General features: G+C 37.4%; 1 protein-coding gene and 1 long non-coding RNA gene across 5 annotated transcripts in view; one reads left to right on the top strand and one right to left on the bottom strand.

Moving 5' to 3' along the window:
• LOC146432426 (transcription initiation factor TFIID subunit 4-like) overlaps positions 1 to 21,270 on the top strand; it is a 146,505-nt gene that overhangs the window by 33,338 nt on the left and 91,897 nt on the right. For 2 of the 4 annotated variants that reach the window (XM_085072065.1, XM_085072064.1), the window contains exons 8-10: positions 71 to 176; positions 4,193 to 4,307; positions 11,832 to 12,001. In XM_085072065.1, coding sequence (XP_084928191.1) covers positions 71 to 176; positions 4,193 to 4,307; positions 11,832 to 12,001 — 391 coding nt within the window. Of the gene's footprint in view, positions 1 to 70; positions 177 to 4,192; positions 4,308 to 11,831; positions 12,002 to 17,728; positions 17,829 to 18,486; positions 18,620 to 21,270 lie in introns of all 4 variants that reach the window. The other 2 variants (XR_014854591.1, XM_085072067.1) reach the window with 2 other exon arrangements.
• LOC146432427 (uncharacterized) lies at positions 18,146 to 19,581 on the bottom strand. The gene is made up of 4 exons (XR_014854593.1): positions 19,540 to 19,581; positions 19,125 to 19,419; positions 18,474 to 18,585; positions 18,146 to 18,328 (listed from the first exon to the last, which is right to left on the bottom strand). It is a non-coding gene; the product is annotated as an uncharacterized LOC146432427 (long non-coding RNA).

The following is a 21,270-nucleotide window of genomic DNA, read 5'->3' on the forward strand; positions in this document are numbered from 1 at the left end:
TTAGTGTATTTACGTTGTGTGTGTTTGCGTGTAAAGAGTATAATATAAGTATACTTTTCTTTAATAATAGCAGATTATCCAGTCAACATCTGCTCAAACTGTGAAACGAACCCCTGCTTGCCAGACTACCCAGATTAGGATGCCAGTGGTAATAACTCAGACCATTAGACCACAAGGTATGGGTTTAAATGTTTTAGTGAGATTGTTACCTTTGTATGAATTTCATTGTAATTACAAACGAGTAGCATGGAAAAACTTAGTGTTGACATTGGCAACATTGTTGGCATTTATTTTTTTTACCTCATGCTGGCTAAAGAATGCATGTTTTCATACGCAGTTTCAAGGTGTTTCAGACCAACAGAGCAAAATGTTTTGAAACAACCTTAGGACTAAACTCTCACATGCTTGGCTCCTCACTCAGCAGTTTTTCATGGAAAGTTCTAAACCAACTTGGCTCTCAATGTGCTTAACTGTAACTCTAGGCCAAGAAAGAAATTCTTCCATTTTCCTGAAGCTTAGTGGATGCCTCAATTTAATCATCCTATATTTAATTCATCCTTCTGAAGCGGAACATGGTAGTCCCCATCTCTGCAGCTACAGAGGTCAAGGTGGGAGCCCTAGAGAAATTTCTCAAGCCTCAAGTTGGTTTTCTTTGACTCTTGTCAGTATGTTTACTTTTTGGTGAGGTCAGAGACTGACTACAGCAGCCTGACATGCCCTGATTAGATACGGCATGGGGTTTGTACACGCCTTCCTCATCTGTCTTTGCACAGGTAGATTCATGTCTGGATGGTATTCCCCACTTTTTACAAGGATTCTTGAAGCCTCCTTGCTTCCTAATAAATACTCATTTGTTTCTTTCTACCACTGAACCTCTTAGGTTTGGGTTTTGTTTTTCCTGAATATGTGTGACAATATTGTATTGGATGTGGGCATTTATATGATTAAGGGTTTGTAATGGAATACAGAGCTTGTCATCTTCAGGTACTGAATCAGGAATCAGACTAGTTTAAATGCATATAAAAGCAATTGCTGCCTACTTGACTTCATTGCTTGGTTTCTGTTCTCCTTGGGGAAAAAAAGCATCAAAAATGTTTAATAGCAGTTGATCTTTTACTTGCTCTGTTCTCTTAGCGAAATCCAAAGGTTGAATGGACACACAGAGACCAAGCTGTCACTGTAATCCTTTAGGCTGTTTCTCCAAGTTAGGAAGAAATACACTTGCTCACCATAAAATGGGTATATTTGATAGCACTGATACTCATGTCCTGAGTTTGTAACATGTCCATGCATCTTATAGCATGAGCTTTCACTTCTGACTAATGTGTCTGAGAGTGAAGGCAGATTTCATTACTTTGCTTGTTCAGTCTCCAAGTTGTGAATATCAACAGTGTGCTGAGAATCTGCGTGATACTGGCATCTGTCTTTTAAACAGTAGATCCAGAATATGAGTTTATTCTTTATAGCTTTTGATCAGCCAGTGCAATGCAACTTAACTGGCAGTTTGGCTTGTAGTTGATAGTGGTTTCATAAAAGCCAATTTATGCAAGGTCTGACTTTCTGGTGAGCTTATTCCAATTTACAAGTTTGGTTAAGCCTTCCAGTGTATTGTTTCAATTACACAGACAAAACGAACAAGAATAGGCATTTAGAAAATACCTCAGTATAAAGCCACTCATCCTGCAGGCCTCATCTACGGGGCAGTCTGCCTGTGTGCTGGCAGCACTGTCATAAGTGCTTCATTCTGATAGATTGTTAAAAACTTTTACTGTAAACACCGCAGTGTAACGATGTTTTATTCTGACCTAGGTATTCCTGCAGAAGGAGATATTATACTGGAACAGGACATGGTCTAAATAAAACTTCCAGTAGCATAATTCTGTGGAGAGTGACTTGTTAAGGATAGTTACTCCAGAACTGAGCTGACCTCCACAAAGTGGTGTGTTTTCCTCCTTGATAGGAATGAATCTTCAAGTGCAGTGTATCTTTAATACATCCATGTGAACAGACTGTAATGCTGCTTAAAACAGTAGGTGAGATAAAACTGGCAGGCTTTAAGGACTTTTATATAAATAAAATTACTTCTTCGCCAGTGGAAGTAACACCATTGTTACTGCATGAAAAATTCACACTCCTTTACCAAAGCACTTGCTAGTATAATAATTAGGTGAATTCCATCTTATGGATCAAGGAATTGAGCCAAATAATAAAATAATTCACCACAGTGTTTGTTGCAGCTATATAACCTGTGCTGAAATACAGCTAGGAATTTATAAGCTCCTAAATTTGGGCTTATTTTTCTAGATCATGCTAATTAAAATTTGGAGCAAGAATCCAGTGGTGAAAGACTCTGTATGTCATTACCAATCCCATGAAATATCTAGGCCCACAGGTGATTCTAATTTTCAAAATGTGCTCTGCTCTGTGATTTATTTAAACCAGAAAACTTAAGTGTCATCCCAAATCTTAAATTCACTTTGCCACATCCTTTGAGTAGAATTACTTACACTTAGGATGAATGTGAGACTTAATTCTTCCATATCCAGTGCAGACATACTGTTTTCCTGAAGCCAAGCAGTTAACTACTCTGTTGCTGTACTGTTTTGGGGGTGTTTTTCAATCAAAAGCAGAAAACAAAGCATTGATACTGATTCAAAAGAAATACAGTATTAATTCTGGAGGAGTGATGTTGTTACCTTAATTTTGCCGTTACAATAATTTTCAAGGTTAACACATTTTTAATCTTCTAGATATTAATTGTACAAAGCAGAGATCTGCTGATTTTTATTATTGCATTATTTCTTTCCTTCTTCCTTCCAGTTCACTTGGTAGAAAACCTTTCCATTGATTCATCTGAAGTAGGTAAATGAATTGTCTGGTCCATGAACTAATGCTGTCTATGTCACCTTATGGACCTTGAATATTCTGATGACAGAATATTTTTATTCCCCAGGCTTGACCCTGAAGTCCTAAATCTGATATTGTATTTGCTAGTGTTGAGAGTCCACATTACAGGTTATTTATACAGATGGTAAACTCAACAAACACTATCAAATTAGTTTCTCTTTAAGATCATGTGTTGGAGTTGATGAAGACTTCAAAAAAAAAAAAAAAGTAATGCAGGACTCATTCAAAGCTAACAGCTTTGTATTAGCTAGCCAACAAGTGTTCTTAAAAGGATTTATTAGGATAGTTGTGTTTCAGGTTTTTATTATTCATGACAGAAAAACACTGTAACTCTACTGAGGTCTTTACCATGCCATTTATATGCAATTGAGTCATTGGGCTGCAGGAATAACTTCCATGTCCTTCTCAAAGTCTCAAACACTGTCTGTAATGCTGAATAAAAGGGAATGACACACAAGAAGGTGAGATCTTTTAAATCAAGTAGATATGTGAGTTATCTTTATATGCCAAAACACAGGTGGAATTAAAGGAAACACAAAATATAACCCAAGTAAATGTGTTTAAGCAGTCGAGGAGGACTTACTCCAAAAGTTTCATGTCAGGGAGGAATTAAGATCTCTTTAATTTACTGAATATTCACCACACTTTGGCTCATTTAGAAAGCCCATTTTTTTACTTGTACTTCAAGACCTGTAAAGTCTAGATACAGACATAAATTATTTTTTAATCATTGTTTTTAAGATAGGAAGGAAAAGACAACCTTTATGGGGGGATGTGTCAAGTCTGGCAATAGTATTTTTTTCTTTTATATGCAATGCCAAACATTTTAAATACATGCAATGCTTTCAATTCTGAAATAAATGCTTTTCACTTCAATAAGGAACAATTACTATATAAAAGGCATAGTTAATATCCTGACTGACTCTGACTTAAAGTATTTGTATTAAGAGCATTTCAAAATCTGCTTCTTTATTCTGTACAGATTATCCAGAAAAGTGGTTTACCGGCAACTGCAAACACACTTATAGCCATTGTAAATATTGTAGCTGTTTATGGCCAATGGTTTTCAGTTTTGGAATCTTCGCTATTCTGTACATATTGAACAAACTGTAATGTTAATATAAATCATGTATTTTAAATTGCTCTTCTTCAGCATGCAATCTTTACAAATAATAACTTCCTTTGTTTGCAATTTACAGACAGTTAAATTTAGTTCCTGGACAGAAGGTTCTTTGATGTAAATTGTCTAAGACAGCTCATAATAACATTGCTTGGTGTTTTTCAGGCACAGTAGGGAAGGCACCAACAATACAAGCCAGTAAAAGTCCTGGGGGCTTTGGTGTTCAGGTCTCTGCAAATCAGAAAAACAAGCTGAATGACCCTGGAGGTGGTTCTTTCAGGTAAAAAAAGAAAAAATAATAATAAAAAAATGCAGTGGAGTGGTTGGGGGGATCTGAAATATAAAACAGAATTTAGAATTGGCATAACACCAGAGGGCAGTCTTTTACAATAATTCCTGTCTTTTTTCACTGGGTTTGGATCGCAATTATCATACTTAATTCTATTTTACAGAAAGGGAGGCCATCATGACGTATCTTGAGGATTTTTTTTTTTCTAAATGCACATTTGAATGTTTAGCAAACCCCTAAATTCTGTGGATTATAAAAAAACTTCTGCTAAATGGAATTATGTGCACGAGGATTTAAAAGACTCCGTGGTTGGTGTTATGGATTGAATTCTACTGCTCCCATGGAATGTGTCTTGCTGGGAAGATCCTGGTTGTGAGGACAAGGCCTCTGTGGAGAGTCCCTTCCTCTGCCAGGGACAATGCCAGGGGCCTGGGGGATTGTTGGTCTTGGTTTTCAAGAGAAGACTTTGCTGCATCTGAGCTTCCTGTGCTTCCGTAGGTGAAGGAGGTTGAGTGTTTTGTGGGTCCCTGTAGGAATCAGATGCTGCAAAGGTTCAACACAGTAGCAGTGATGCACTGAGCTGCTCTGCCAGTTCTATAGTACTCCAAACTTTTATTTATGTATATTTGGGATATTTTACTTTTTGTAGTGAAAAACAAAGCTAATGTTTAGTGCATTTTTCTTTGCCAACACCATTCTAGTTTTGTACATTTTAGTTGTGATAAAATATTTTCTTTCTTTCTTGAATGATAAAATATATTTAATTTTCATCTTCTGGGATTCTTATGTTGCTCTGACATCATCAAATCACTAATTTTCAGGCTTATGCTTTTGCAGGTGAAGTAAAAGAGAATTTGTAGCTCTTTGAAATATCTCTGCTTTGAGGCATGTCAGTATTGTAACTAATAGTGGTAGTACTTAGTACTAATCTAGAAGCAAAATAATTCAATTTTTTATTTTCCAATGCTTTTGCCTCCCACTGAGTACTTAAATGAATTAAAATGTCTGTTGGGTTCAATTGTACCGTCTTAATAAGTATTTTTTATGTTTTTAAGCAACATGAGCATTTATTCTTTGTTAGTATAGCTTTCAATTTTACATACACCAAAAGGGATAGCATTTTTTCAACTGGATGTTGTAAACTGTGCCAGGATTGATTCTTGCATTCACTTAGTTTATACATAGAATATATTAGGTTAGCTGGAATTGTTAATTTTCCCTTGGGGAGAAGCAAATGCTCAAGGCACTGATTGATAAATCAATAAATCTTTAGTGAGTTTGGTAAATAAGCTGTCAAGGGTGTATGTCATTTTTCCTCTAGAGAACAAATTTTAGTCAGAATGAATGTGTTTGTTTCCTTACATTGTTTTCTCCTTCAAAATAGTAAGACACAAAGCTGCATTTAAATAAGTCCATAAAATTGCAAGGATTTATTAAATAGCAGCAAAGATCAAGCTTTTTCCTTATATCTTAACAAAGAATTCTGTTGTTTGCATATTTGCATTTCAACCCCTAACCTCTCCTGAGGACAAATAGATGTCTGACTATTAAGCCTAAAGGCACAGAGCTGGAAATCTGTATTAATCCTCTGAATGCTGACTAGTTTTCCTCAACATTCCCAGCGTGTGTGAAGAATGTGTTTTTAGCCAGAAGGCATCTGGCATCTAAAGCAAAGCAAGAATTTTGAAAAATAGTTGTGTTATGTATAAATTTATTTTGCCCTTAGTCTTTTATTATTGCATATTTGTTTCATTATTTTACATTCTGATTTCTTTAAAATAACTTATTTGAGCTTTTCACTTTTGTGAGCAAAGTGTTGGTCACTAGAAACAGAAATTTGAACTTTTTTTTTTTTTTTCTTCTATTCTGGACTGTGGGAGTTACAAGATGGAATTACATAAGAGATCTAGCAATTAAGAATTTTGCAAATTGCAGCTATGCCTTTAAGGTCAGCATTTATTAATGAGTTGTAAGACTGCTTAGATGAATTCACTGTTTGTTACAGTAGCTGTTCTGTGATGCAGAATTCTCAACCCAAGACTTCTGCAGCATGAAGTTGTGCTTGTGAAATTTTAGGTCACCTTTTTTAGTACTAAAATTTATTGTTGTTGATTTTTTTCAGAGAGAACTATAGACAACCCCAGTTAGTTCACTTTTCAACTATGTTAATACCTAAGGACAGAAATTTGAATTCCATTTTTAGTAATTTTTCTGTTTGTTTTGCAATCAGAGGTGTAGACTTAGGTTTGTACCATAACAGGCCAGCTTGAGTTTTCTGTAGCTGACAGAAGGAAAAATCCCACTGAAGTCTGCCAGGGGTCTGTGTATTGTCCACAGCTGCTGCTCACCCCCTTGTCTGCTCCCCTCAGAGCTCCCACTGATGATAGTGAAAGCAGCAGGCTCGCAAGTGATTCTTACCCACAGTTCAGATAGTGGCCACTACAAGGAGCCTAGTGGAAACATTTGTTCCTGATACTGAGATGGAGTAATTTCAGTTGCAAGGCCCCTGGGAGGTCAGCTGGTCCAGCTTCCCACTCAGAGTGGGTTTGGTTGGATCAGGGACTGGTCTATTTGTGCTCTCCAAGGATGGAGGTAGATGTTTGTCCTCTTGTGTTATCCCACTCACCACTTCCAAAGTGTGCTGAGTAGGGCTCAGTGGCATTTCATGGCAAGGCAGGAAGTGAGCAGATCCATTCCTTTAGCATGTGGGATGACGCTGTGCTTTGTTTGCCATAGGGTGCCAGCTAGCCGGATGCTTCTTCCTTTTCACAGCAACCTTTTTCAGAAATGGTACTTCCAAGTTACATCTTGCCTCTTGGAGCCTGTCAGTGTCAGGTTTGATACAACCAGTCTGTTTTCAGAGGTAGTTTTGTGAAGTCTCTGAGACCATTTGAAGCTGATCTTAGTATCTGTATTTTATTCTGCTGTCTGGCTACATTTTGAGGTAGAGTCTACATGGGAATAAAAAATTATTTTTCAGACCTCCTTTGCATAGCCAGAAAAATCCCATGCCTAGTATTTTATTCTCATTTTTAAAAATAAAAGTTTTAAAAATAAAAGTTGTCAGCTCTGACAAGATGTCTCAAACTGCATGATGTTACATCTAATAATGTGCAAAACAGCTTGCTCTTGAAGTGGTAGAAAGCTAATGCAGATGTTAAATGGATAACTTCAAAGTTTTCATCTCAAAATGATATATGACAAAACCTTACCCTTGAAGATTCTTTGTTTTTCCAAAGGAACATTTCAAGCTATAAAGTGACTGTGTTTTTTCCATATTTCCATTTTTTCCATATTTCAAAATAAAGAAAAATGCTGACCATAAACGCGGTATGTTCTGTTACCCTTTTGCTTATCAGGGAGAAGATTCCACATAGACCATAAATGGATTGTGTGACAAAGCAGTGATAGGGAGACATTTCAAATTATAGCATAAAAGTCAGAATAAACATTATAATTAATGTATAAATAGAATTTATGCAATTTTAAAATATAATACAGTAGTGACTGTTCCAGTAATTTCAAGTCACCATTTATATCTGATGTATTGTTGTTAGTCCCTGATTGTGTGATCCATGGAATCTGTAGATTTTCTCAGTCTTGCATGCATGTAGTGACTTTGTCCTAACAACATGCAATTTCCCTTCTAAGAGAGAGGGGAATCAATAGTACAAAGTTAGCTCAATTGCTTTACGCATTCTTCTGGCTTATTTGGGAGCAGTTCAGTATTGCAGTTTGGGGGACAGCAACACTGACAAAGTGCATGAGAAAGAAAAACTGTGCAATCATGCAGTTAAGATTTGTTCATAAAGAAAATGCTACCAGATTTTTTTATAATAGGTTGTCTTAGTTTAAACAATATCTTTGAAATCTTTTACAGATAACTGCAAATACTTTGTTTTCTTGCTTATTTTCAGATAAGGGTTTTTTTTTTTTGTAATTACATGAGTGTTTTTAATGAAGAGGAAAGGGAAAGCTGTTACAAGAGGTGGAGTATAGGAGGAAGAGTTGGACTCTTGGAATATTTTAAGATATAGTTTGTGTTTGGAGGGAGTCTGAGAACTCATGCTGTCCTAAAGATACCATGTTGTTGGAATGTTAGATTCATCCAATGAGACTAAGAATTTAATTCAGTAAAAACCAGAAATATTTACTGAAACAGTAGAATTAGGATGGGCATAGTAACATGTGCCAAGAAATATGAAATTGTTAAATACTGTGCTCTGATGAAAAAGGAAACATAGGCAGTAATCATCAATCTAGACGTCCACTGGATGGCATCTTTGTTCCACAGAATGACTTCTGAAAACTCACTTATCTGGGCTTAAAAGTTCACTTTTATAGGAAATTGTTTAGCAAGAATGTCAACTCTCTTTATATATAAATGTATGTTTCAGTATCCAAACATTTTTCATTATGAGGTTCCTCAAATAAAGAAGAATATATGGAGAGGACTTTTCCTGTCAGACTGAAAAAATTGTAGTCCCAGCTGCAATTAAAATGTTTATGTGTCTTCCATGTTATACTGGGGGGAAAAAAATGTACTTGCAGATTGTAGCTTGCAAGTGTGAGCTGGAAGAAAATGATTCTGTCCAGGAGTTACAGTGATGATCTTTTTTAAGTGCTATTGCATAGGTTTTTTGATAATTTTATTGAAATCCTAGTTTGTGCCCAAAATTTTTTTCTGATTTTATTTCAAAAAATACTGATTTATAATGTGGTCACAGACCTTTACACTAAATAAAAATCGGAGTAGCTAAACTGCTGACCAGAAGGAAGGTAAAAAAGATTGACTGTACTTTCTTCAGTTATAAAATAAAAGGAGAGATAAGTATAAACTTCTCTTAAAATTTATGTTCTGGAAGTCAAGACTGCTGTCTTGGTTTTTGTAAATGGTTGATTGCTTGAAGGAGATGGAATTGCCTCTGTCCTGGCAGCCTGATCTGGAAAGTGCTTAGTGCTGGCCAGCTCGTGCCTAGCTGTGCAATGAGTGCTGCTGGAGGGAGCAGGGCCGGGGCTGTGCGGGGCTGTGCGGGGCTGGAGGGAGCAGGGCTGGGGCTGTGCGGGGCTGTGGCTATGAGGGGCTGTGCGGGGCTGTGCGGGGCTGTGGCTATGAGGGGCTGTGCGGGGCTGTGCGGGGCTGTGGCTATGAGGGGCTGTGCGGGGCTGGGGCTGTGCAGGGCCGGCGCTGGATCTTGGGGGCCTCATGTTCATCCCTCTCAGCAGCACATCCAGGGATCACCACTGCGTTTGTAGTTTGGTCAGGTTTAGCTTTGTTTTGAAATTCGGGGCTCAAGTCTGTTTTCCAGAAGCTTCCACTATACATAGTTCAGTGTTTGTGTTCTGCTAACTGCCTTGATACGAGTTTGGTTTTCCCATGGTTTGAGGCCTGTTGAATTAGGGCCTTGTGAGTCCTGGCTCATTCTTATTCTATTTCAAGCATTCAGGTTTTAACCCCACAAAATCTTAGGTTTTTTTCAGCTTTGCCTGCTGTTTTTCATTTGTAGAATTACAAACTTTTGAACTGTCCAGTTAATATGAAGTGGGCGTTGGTTGTTGTGTGGTGATGGGGCAGTCCTGGGTGTGGGCATGGAGCCAATTCCTCGTGGCAGCCCTGGGCCCTGCTGTGTGAGTGTTGTGTCCATACCATGTCACATGTAAAAGTGACAGGATTAGAGGGATGGAGCATCTCTCCTAGGAAGAAAGGCTGAGAGAATTGGGATTGTTCAGCCTGAGGAGGAGAAGGCTCCATGGTGACCTAATTGTGGCCTTCAGTGCCTGAAGGGAGCCTGCAATAAAGATGGAGAGAGACAAAGGGCCTGGAGTGCCTGGGCAAGGGGGTATGGCTCCAAACTGAAAGGGAATAGGTCTACGTTGGATATTAGCAAGAAAATTCCTCCCTGTGAGGCTGGGCAGGCCCTGGCACAGGGTGCCCAGAGAAGCTGTGGCTGCCCCTGGATCCCTGGCAGTGTCCAAGGCCAGGCTGGACATTTGGGCTTGGAACAGCTGGGGCTGGTAGGAGGTGCCCCTGCTCATTGCAGGGGGAGGAGCAAAATGATCTCTAAGTACCCTTCCAACCAAAACCATTCTATGATATTGCAACACTGTTCTCAGGAATTTTGTTTTAAGAGAAGAAATCAACTGCTTAACACTCCTGGAAGGTAATAGAAGCTCATTTGTGTAGTGTTTTTCTGAAAAGCACTGTAAAATTTTCCATTTTCTGTCTCAAGAGTTTAGCATATTTCTGCAAGTTTCCACAAATAAAAGTCCCTTCTTGACTTCTTCCAACAGAAGAGAACAAAATCAGTATCTATTAAACCACAGAAGTCTTCCACCAAAACTGACTGCTGTAGTGCAGATAACAAGAAAATTATGGGAGGGGAGTGAGGACCTAGATTAAGGGTTTTTGGATTTCCCTCCTTTTATTCTCAGAGTTTACTTGCAGCTTTTGGTTTTTACTGTGGGCATTAAGCTTGTTACAAGTGACAAAGTATATTAGGATGCACAGGACATCATGTATGTAACAATTTTAAAGAAATCTTTTAATTTAAGCTTTTGTTTGTTTATACAGCGTAAGGAGTCTGGACTTGGATGTTCTTTTCCATATATATACATATATATACATATATATCTATATGTTCTTGAAATAATATTTTCAAAGGTTGTGTAATCACTCTATGTTGAAATAGCGTTTGTGTCAATAATAGCTGTGAAACAGAATGTGCTAAATCCAGATGGCTGTTTCCACAGCTCTGAGTCATACCTCAGAGAGGTAGGAGGTAAAAGATGCTTGGGAGGTACTGGTGTGGAAGCTCAAATTTGTTTGTACTTTCTCAAGCTGTTAAAAAGGATATTGCAGGGCAAAAAATGGCCTGGGAGTTGCTATAATCTTCTCAAATGCAGCTCATTTTCCTAAAACTTGTTGACACAATTGATTTTTTTATATTGCCAGTGAAAATACTAGCACGTACTCAAGCCACACTTGGAACCCAGGCTTACCTGTGAACTCAGCATGGTCAAAGAATCTTCCCTGACTATTGCTGAAAACGCTTTGATGCCCATTTTAATATGAACTTGTGAAACAGCGCAGGATTACAAATTCATGGTTTTGCTTTTAATTTCTGGTATTTATTTTACCATTTTACGCCTAGTTTTCATTTTAAAGAGAAAACCCAATGCTCTGTCATTAGAGGTGATCATTGCCTTTAGTTTCCTGATCATCCTGGTTTCATTGATATCATTGACTCTCAGGTGAAGATGTTTCTGTCAGACCTTCTGTTACCAGTCAAATTGTCCTGCTTCTGCGGTTTACCTAATACAGTCAGAGAAATACTTGGTTCATTCTGAATGTAGAATATATTCTATGAAAATGGAGACACTAGGGGTTATGTCTCAATTGGTCCACTCATTGGGTATGTGGCATGATGATTACTTCTGGAGAAGCATATGATACAAAAAATGAACGTATTACATACAGAATTGTTTTTATGTGGCCTTTTTTTCTCTTTATTGTAGAGATGACGATGACATCAATGATGTTGCTTCTATGGCTGGCGTTAATCTTAATGAAGAAAGTGCCCGAATTATGGCTACCAACTCTGACTTGGTTGGAACCCAGATCCAGTCCTGTAAAGATGAACCCTTTCTTGCTGTCATACCTCTCCATAAACGCATACTTGAAACGGGTGAGAAACACATCCTTTCCTTCTCAGAGTGTTTCCTTTAGAGTGATGAGATTCTTAGGACTTAAGATGGTTTTTAAAGCATTTGATTACATAATTTTCTGTTTCTAAACTTTCAAGGTTTTTGTGATAAAAGTAACTTACCTCAAGTTGGAAATATAAAGCATGCTGGTACTTTTAAACTTCCTGCTTTCCTCTATATTTTTTATATCCAAAGATCTCAAAGCTTTTTGCGAACATTAATTATTTCTCACAATCGTCCTTCATGTTTTACACATGAGAAGATTGAAACAGAGAGGTAAAATAAGTAGTACAGGTCACAGAGGACACCTGTGAATAACATTTAACAGAATGTTTAAGTTTCCTGTCAAGATTTTCTTTCCCCACACAAACCAGTTACTCAGTTCTTAACACCTGCATCTATTTAAGTTCATAGTGATGTTCTTACGGCATGTTTTCAAAAGGCTGTGTTTATTTATCATGGCAAAAAGGTATGTTTGTTTATTCTGCCATTTGAAAATGGAAGTTAAAAACTTTAGTAGAATAATTCTACAAAATCAGTGATGTTTTAAGGTTAGGAATTATGCTTAGAATGTATTTTATATGACATACTTTATTAATGTACGCTGTATTCTATTACCTAAATGTATATTTTTCAACATCATTTTGGTTGCGTTTCCAGTGCCGTAAGTGTTTTAACATGCTAAGCTCAGATTGTTTTGGGGTGTACGTTATATCTCTTTCGGACTTCTGCTTACGTCACAAATTTTTTAGGGATTTAGTTCTCAGAGTTTTCAAGATAAGACCAAAATCTTGTTGCAAATCAGTACAGTTAGGTTTTTTACATCATGTGGTTGCTTCTGAAATGTTATTTGCGTTTATGTTCATTGAATTAACGGGAGCCTTTTTATATTGCAGTTGCAGGCAAGTTCTTCCTTGAGTTATTGTCAGACTTCACCCTTGCACTTTACTAAATGCCATTTTAAGTTCCCCTTTAGAGAAAGCAATGGTTTTGCAGGGTGTAGTCCCCTCGCTGTGAGGAAGTGATGACGGCGTGTGGTGCGGCTGGGAAAGTGTGTCCTGCCTTTGGGACTGGCTTAGCACCACCTGAGACTGGAGCCAGCGAGGTCTGCATGAAATGTGTCTGAGAAACTGTTGTGAGGGATGCGGACAAAATAGTCAATACAGGTGTAAGAAAAGGAAAAGGGAACAGACATAAAACTGTTTAAAAGAATGGGAAGTCAGTAATGAATTTGCCACATAAGCCTTAATGAGCTGTCTGGCTGTAACAATGGCTGCGTAACATGGAGCTGCAATTGCAAGTGCAGGCCTTACAGGAATCTGTACATACTTTAAGAGCCACAGAACCCATCACACTATTCGTCGCTGCCTTTTGGGGTTTGCTCCTCTGAGGAACAAATCCCTATGGCTGTTTTTTGAAGCTTTATTGGCTTTGATAATTGAAATGAAACTTTCAAAGCTTTTAAAAGCAGCTGCAGGGATTTACTTCTCAAAAGCAGTGAATCCAGAAGAGCGGCCACTCCTAGTGATCTCCTGCAGCCACTTTTAGAGCTTTATTTTGGTTTTACATGAAGCCTTTTATAGTTTTGAAAGTGGCCGTGGAGTTCAGAAGTGGCTACTATCTGGGATCTATGGCTCTTGAGAGAATTTCTTCAGCTGATTTTGAAGTTTTAGAAGCTGGGTTTTCACTGTGTGTGGCCAGATTTGTTGTTTGCTTAGGACCACACACAAATTTAGTAATTTGTGCTACTGGGCACTTAAAATAATGACATTGTAAGTTCACGACAAGACTCAGTATTGCCATATGTTGCTGTGACAGCACCAGGACTAAGCAAAGCGCCTGTGACCTTCTCAAGCACATTAGGAAAAAGTCTGTTATGTGAGTCCTCATTCTTCTGTTTTCATTATGCCTGTTGAAAAATGAGATAAGATACATTGTTTCTTCTTAATTTTGCCTGACTATGACTTAAACAGATGTTATTTTCTACCTTTAGGTCTATTCACATTTAATCACTTCAGTTCTAGGCCAGGTTTTTAATGTTTTAGTAAAAGAGATTTGTGGTGTGCACAGTATTAGCAAACTGCCCGTCTCCTTTCTCAGAAGCTAGATCTTTCAAGTTTTCTGTAATATTAATCTCCTCCTCTATTTTCTGAGTAAGAGATCTGTCGAGCAACCCAGTAGTGTTCCCCAAAGGCTGTTTCAGAGATTGTGCTTCCACTCACCAGAGTCGGAATATAAACTGCTAAAGTGAGAGCAGATGCTCTTCAGACTTTGGCAGTAACCACCAGCCAGATGCCTCAAAGTCATAGTGAAAGAGGTTTCTTAATATATAGTATGTTCTTATCTCTACTTGAGCTTGGCACTGGTATCATCCAAAGTTTATTTTTACTCTAAGGACTAATATTGATCCATTTGAATGGAAGAGGTAATTGAAAGGTAATTCATGCAAAGATATTCATCTACTTCCCACGTGTTTCCTTATCCAATTTTGTATCTAGTCGTTTTGGGCTGGTAATCATTGCCATTTGTTCATGTAGGAAGGGAAGGCTGTGACTGTTGCAAATTCTTCTTTGATGCAAAATCAAGAGTGGAGATTTCTCAGCAGATAATGTATTTCTTTTGTTATTCCATTCAGAATCATAAAACTTTAAACCCTGATCTTTCTAGATGACAGCATAGCACAGTGAAACATACACAAAGGGTTGAAAGGCTTCTGTTTCTCTTTTTGCAAAGTTGAGAGGCAGAGGTTGATATTCATCATGCATGTGCATATAAACTCCTAAAACTTTCTAGGTCTTCAACGTTTTAGTAGAATGAGTAAAACACAGTAAAATACACAGTTTCTTTAGAGGCCAAACAAGCTGATTAGACCATCACAAATAACTAATGCTGGAAAATCCTGGCTTTTGCATGTGGTTTTATGGGAATGAAACAGGAAAAATAACCTTAATAATTTGTAATTGTTTCACTTTTATTCATTCATAAGTTATTTCTTTCTGGGTAGGAATGCTGTGTTAGGTTTTAGAAGTTAATTTTTGACATTCTGAGTTTTTGCTGTTTACTGAATGAGACAACAGGAGACATTTAATAAAGCAGGTCTTTAAGTGTGACAGTTTTCTATAGTTTGCAACCATCTTGTGAAAATAGAGACTCCTTGGTTCAGGAATTCCTTGATTATGGCATGGTCTCTGAGTGCAGATAGAACAACGAATGCTGCACTGCAATTTATATTAAATATTAGTGAACAATAGCAGGACATAGTGAAGGATGGTGTAAAACAGGATCCTTTTCATTATGCCTGGTAATTAAATCCATGGAAGAAGGGAACAGCTGTCTCATGTACTTTTCTGATAAGCTGGTGATCTCTCGAGCCTTCACTTGGGGTTCCAAAAAGGTTTGCTGTATATTTTGTGGCTTACAGAGCATGATACCCTCACAGGCTTAGAACCTGCAGCAGCTTGTTAATTCCCACGACTTTTACTAACTGATTTCTTCTACAACCAGGTGGTGCCATTTTGCTTTTATTGACTATCCCTAAAATATCATAACTTCTGGTGAACCCTAACCATAAATTAACTGTCATAATGGAATAATATTTAAGGAGTTCGGCATACTGTATTCTTTGACTTAGATTGTTCTGTTCTCTCTCTTCACTTTCGGCGTTCTTCACTCCATTTTTCTACTTTAATTTTATTGTTACAGAGCACTGGCTGAATAGAACAGATGTTCTAAGAAATGTGGGACTGGTTTGGCCACATTGAATACATTTTAACTGTCCATCTTGTATCTTTCAAATTAAGTTAAATATGTATGATAGAAATTTATTGGAGGATCAGCAATGGTATTTTTGTTTCACATTCAATCAGAGATTTTTACATCTGCATTAAGAAATCAAATTTTCTATGGTGTAATTTTATGAAGTGCTGTATTTGTGTTTGTTACCTAGCATTGTTATAAATGTCCTTTGGAAAAAGTCTGTTATACTGACAGTGTAGTATACATTTGCAATATTTCTCACCACAGCCATAGTCCTGGATTCTCTTGCTTCATACAAATAAATTTTTAGTCTAGAACACACATAGTGGTGCATGCCAATTATTATAAAGCTTGAAAATGTGCTGATGAATCCAATATCTCTTAGTTCAGTAGTTAAAAGGCCTACAGTCTTCCTTAAAACAGCTTCAGAGAAGCTTGGCTGGTTAGAATTATGCTGCTGTTTCTGTCAATATAACAGTTGTATGGTTCGATTCAACATAATTTATAGATTTACCTTTTTGTTACTTTACATGTAACATATTTTCTTAATTCTGTCTCATGAAATACTGATCATTGCTCTGCCGTGATTCTTTCTTTGTTCAGCCACACTTGAAATGCATGTCTGCTATAAAACTGCATGGTAAAACATACAGAAAGAACTTATCTGTGTTTTCTTGTTCCGGAGTGTATTGAATCTAATGTGTGGCATCGCAGTGGCAGCAGTTGTGTGCATGTGTATATATCTTATATAAAGAATTTGTATACTCTGGAGGGCATTTTATGTTGCCAAACCATGTTAAAACCCATAGGGGTACCCTTCATGGACCCAGGCCATATGATTTCAGCCTCTATGTAAAGCATTTGTTATTAGTTCAGTAAGTCTTTCTGTCATCCTGCTTTCCTGGGTTTGTTTGTCAACATTTGTATTCATGTTTGAATGAGATGAAGTTGTTCTATTGATGACTGCTCTTTCATATACAGAGTAGCTCTAACATAAAATATAGTTATTTCTCTGGTTGCTTGACTTTAGAGGGCTTTTATAGTTGCTTCAATTACAGTAGTTGTGGGTCCTGAAATTCTGAGCTCTCCGATTGCCTGTGAATATAATATTTTGTTTTTGCTGCACTTTTTGTTGATGTGACTTAGTTGTTTTCACTGCTGACTTTTACATTTTTGTCCGTAAGTTGATTTGTCTTCAGAATGAAATATTAGTTTGAATAATTTTTTCCATCAGCATCGTTCTGTCAGGATGACCTCCTTAAATGCCTGTGGACATAACTCTTGATTGTGTTTGGGGATTGCTCTAACATCTACCTGTTCATAAGTGTAGTAGTTTGAAGTCATGCATTGTCCTATGGACATGCGTAGTCTGCTTGAACTGTACCTACAGTGGAGTTTTCTGTGATTCTACTTACTTTTTCTCAGGGAAAGAAAAAAAAGTCCTGTTAGGTACTGGATAATCCAAATTGCAAGTTACTGTGCATACCAAATGCATGGACTTTCTCTAGTTTCTATAAACTTCAGTCTGGCACTGCAAAGATGTGGCAGGTGTAGAGATGTATCCACATTTTGCCATCTGGACTAGTTCTGTAACTTAGGCTTTTTTCACTAGTATAAAACAAGCAATTTGCTAGAAATTGTATTTAGATTAGAAGGTGTGCACAGCTCCCACTTTTCTAACCAATGTCCATAGTTGTGACAATTGTTTCTTTTGTCCAGGTTGGAGTTTATTGTACATGTTCAATAGAGAATTTGGTTTTATATTCTAACTTAATCAACTGCTAATGTTACAATATGATAAGACAATTAGGTTACTTACATTTATTATTTCCTTTTCAAAAAAGGTGGGAATACATTCCCATCTTAGTATCAGCAGCAGTGTTGCCAAATAAACATAACCAATGAGTACTTCAGCAGAATGTTAAACCCTATTGTTGTTCTTTCTTTAATAGGTCCATGATTAGACTTCCTGTTTTACAAGATGTCCCAACATGTGTTGGAATGGTAACTTCAGTACCACCTGAGAGCTTGGAGTCTGCCTTTCTGTGAAAGGTAGGGCAGCTTCTGTTAAATATTTTCTGTATATTTCCAAGGTTTTCTTTTTATTAATCTTATTGGCTCTGCAACACTATCTGAGTGACACTTTGAGCAGTATCACCTTTAGATGTCAGAACTGATGTTATTTCATCAAGCAATAATTTATCAAAATAAATATGATTAATTCAGCTATGTTTAAACTATGACTATTTATGAAGAAAATGATGCTGTTTCTTCAGGCATCATGTGCAAAGGTTTTACTCCAGCTGAACTGAGAGCATGACCATACTACTTGTTCTCAGAAATATTTAGAGAATTCAAGTTTTGTTTTCACCATAATAATTTTGTTTTCACCACTTTTTCATTCTGTTTCGTGAATGTAGTGAAAGCGCCATCTTTAAAAGGTCTTGCTATTTCTGGAAGGCAGTTCTGGCCTTCAGGGCCCACCAAAATATGTTACCCAGCCTCAGAATAAGTTTGCATCTGGGAATTGAATGGCTTAAATTTCCTGATCTCTGCAAAGGAGAGTAAAATTAAGATCATCATTCTGTGGAGATGCATTCTCTACCAGATTCATTTATAAAGTCCATGGATGTAAAATAAGAACAATAAAAAGAAAACCTTAGAGAACCATTCAATATTGCAATAAAGCTGACTTACATTTTCCCTGTAGGCAAACTCCATGCTCTAGAGGTGGTGCTAATGTCCCCAGTGCTCAACACATGTTGGAACATCTTTGTGGAGGAGGAAGTCGTTGATCAGTGAGCAGCATCTTCAAGGATCGTTAAAGGGGGAAAAAGTAAAAGGTAATATTTGTTAAAATACGTTGGAATGATTGTTCATTATGTTTATTTGGCAATCCTGCTGCTCATACTAAGGTTGTAGTCTTTTTGTTTCTTAAAATTACTTAGAAACTTAATAAATTTCCTTTAGTCTTTTCTTCTCCCATGAGTTTGAATTGCATTTGTCAGCCTCCTTCACATTGCTGCGTCTACTGCACACAAGTCCAGATTGCACTGGACTCATTGGCAATTTGACACTTTTTTCAGTGGTTATAATGCAGAGAGGGTTAATCTGTGGTTTAACCAATTTTGCAGTCCCTCATGTTAAATAAGCCAGAGGCAAATGTTGAACAGGTACAAAGACATTCTACTGCTAACAAAAAGGTATTTGTTTTCAAGGAAGTAGATGCAACATGAAGTTGTGCCAAATGAGGTACCACCATCTGTTCTTACACAAGAATGTACAAGTGCAACTTTAAAATATCATAAAGTAAAGCTATTTTTACAAAATTAAGTTACTGTATCTGACCTGGTTAAACTTTGCAGTGGTGGATGATCTGGTGATGCTCTATTTGGTATTAATGAATGTGGCATGGTGTCCTGATCTTGGCAGTTTTAATTCTAATCCTGGGCATACACAGATGAAGGCACTGACATTTTGAAATTCAGGTTATGATCTTTGGTCTACCCTCCTGGTATCCTTTATAATTTCCTGGGTTTTGTGCATATCCTCTCTGTCTGATATGCCCATCCTGCCTCCTTAGATGAAGCCTCACGCTTAGGTAGTCTGCCTGGCATCAGATTTGTAGTGACAACTGTGATACCTGTTCAGATTTTAGTGTCAGAGGGATGGTTTCTTGTGGGGGGAAACATTGTTCAAAATGTCTGTATTGTTCACACAATTTGCTTTAAAGGATCAGAACCAGATAGGCAAATTCTTATACTTGGTATTCCTTTGAATCCTGTGGATGTGATGGAGAGTGTGTTCTGTTCTTGTGAGGACTATGCTATAGGATGCTGTCATCTGTGTTTGTCATCTCTGACGTTCTTACAGGAGTTCTCCATCTCTGTCTTACCTGCTGTGCTGTCATAATCATGTACTTACAGTGTTTAAGCCTGAGGTTCTGTCATGGTTTAGTATTTTGAGCTTAGCTCAAAAAGCACATTTTTCTAGTCTGCATGAAAACAGATAAATCCCCCACTAACAACTTCTCTATTGTTTTCTTAGGAACTCCTGTTGGTGTCATTCCCATATTCTTTCTGGTCTGGTCCCTGTAACAATCTCTTTTGATTTGACTCTCTAGTGAGTAACCAAGCACAAAAGTGCATTGAGGCATGTATTATTATTCATAAAAATAGTGAACGTATTTTCCAGTCCTTTACAGTCAACTCTGTGTTTATTCTGGAATGTTCCTGAATGTCTGTGGACATGCTCATTATGGTTTTTTTTTGTTTTGTTTTGGGAAAACCAAGATGAAGAAAAAAAGATCATATAACTGTAATTTGTGTGTTCTAATTGACTTGTTGAGACCTGCCCCTGTTTCAGTTCTCATCCCCTCCTCTGTCTGCTGTATTTTCCTCACACTGTTCAATTGCTGCAGCACAGATTACTGGGATTATAGGGTAGGATGTGGAGCTGGATGTAGTTCTCAGACTCTTTGACCTTCATTGCCTCGGATTAATAACTTCAGTACCCTCCCTTCTTTCAGAATATACACATTAAATGGCTCAAAAGTAATCTTAAAGTTGAATTATTTGGAGAGAAGGAATTAAACATCAAAATTAAGGTTATTGTCTTTGCTTAACATGTTGAGATTTTGATTTCTTCTAGAAGTCAGGTGATACACAGTTTAGTTACAGAAGAAAGCAGGGAAATAATTGTAGTGCCTTATGTTCCTTCAGAGTTTGCATTCTTTCTGTCCTCTCTGATCAGGCTGCAAGCCTTCCATGCTGTCTGAATGTCAAGTGCTCTCTGCTCCTAGATGCTCTGTTTATATGTATATGCTTCCATGACTTGTGGCAACTCCTTCCATTTTCCAAGCCTCTGCATACCTGTGCAGGATGTTGTTTGGTGACTAGCTTGGTTCTGTTAGAGACAAACCACTAAGAGTAATAAAAAGGACTCTTTATGGATTATTAGCAGCTGACTTTCAGCTGTTTAATTATTTAGCTTCGAGACAGAATTTTGGAAACTGGATTGTCTGGTTATATATACCTCACCACAGACCTCTTCTCAAAGTAGTTTTACTTTTTGCCAAAAAGCATGGACTATGTGTGAGTTCCCAGACTTATGCACTGGTTGAGACTTTACAGAGAAGTGAAGGATTTTTGCTGGTCAGTCTTATATGTCTTTTGTCAAAAAACATGAGTTGTGTAAGTAGGGTTAAGTAGAATTCTTCAATCAGCATAGAAAATAGGATGAGACTATGGCCAGGGTTACACACAGATTTTTGCATGGATGCAACTGTTCTCTGGCTCTGTTGTGTCAAAATAATTGCACCAATATGACCCTCTAGAATGGAGCTGTTATTTTGGTTTTCCTTTGACCAGAATAAGGTGTATTAAACAAAATTAGAAGGTGAAAGTTCAAAATAAGCAAAAAGGTTGCCTTTTCTACATGAGTAGTGAAGTTGTGGAACGCTTTGTTTTGCAATGTTGCAGATTCAAAAAATTAC

The sequence above is a fragment of the Lichenostomus cassidix genome, chromosome 11 (genome assembly GCF_008360975.1).
Source record: "Lichenostomus cassidix isolate B80296 chromosome 11, HeHo_3.0, whole genome shotgun sequence".
NCBI lineage: Eukaryota > Metazoa > Chordata > Aves > Passeriformes > Meliphagidae > Lichenostomus > Lichenostomus cassidix.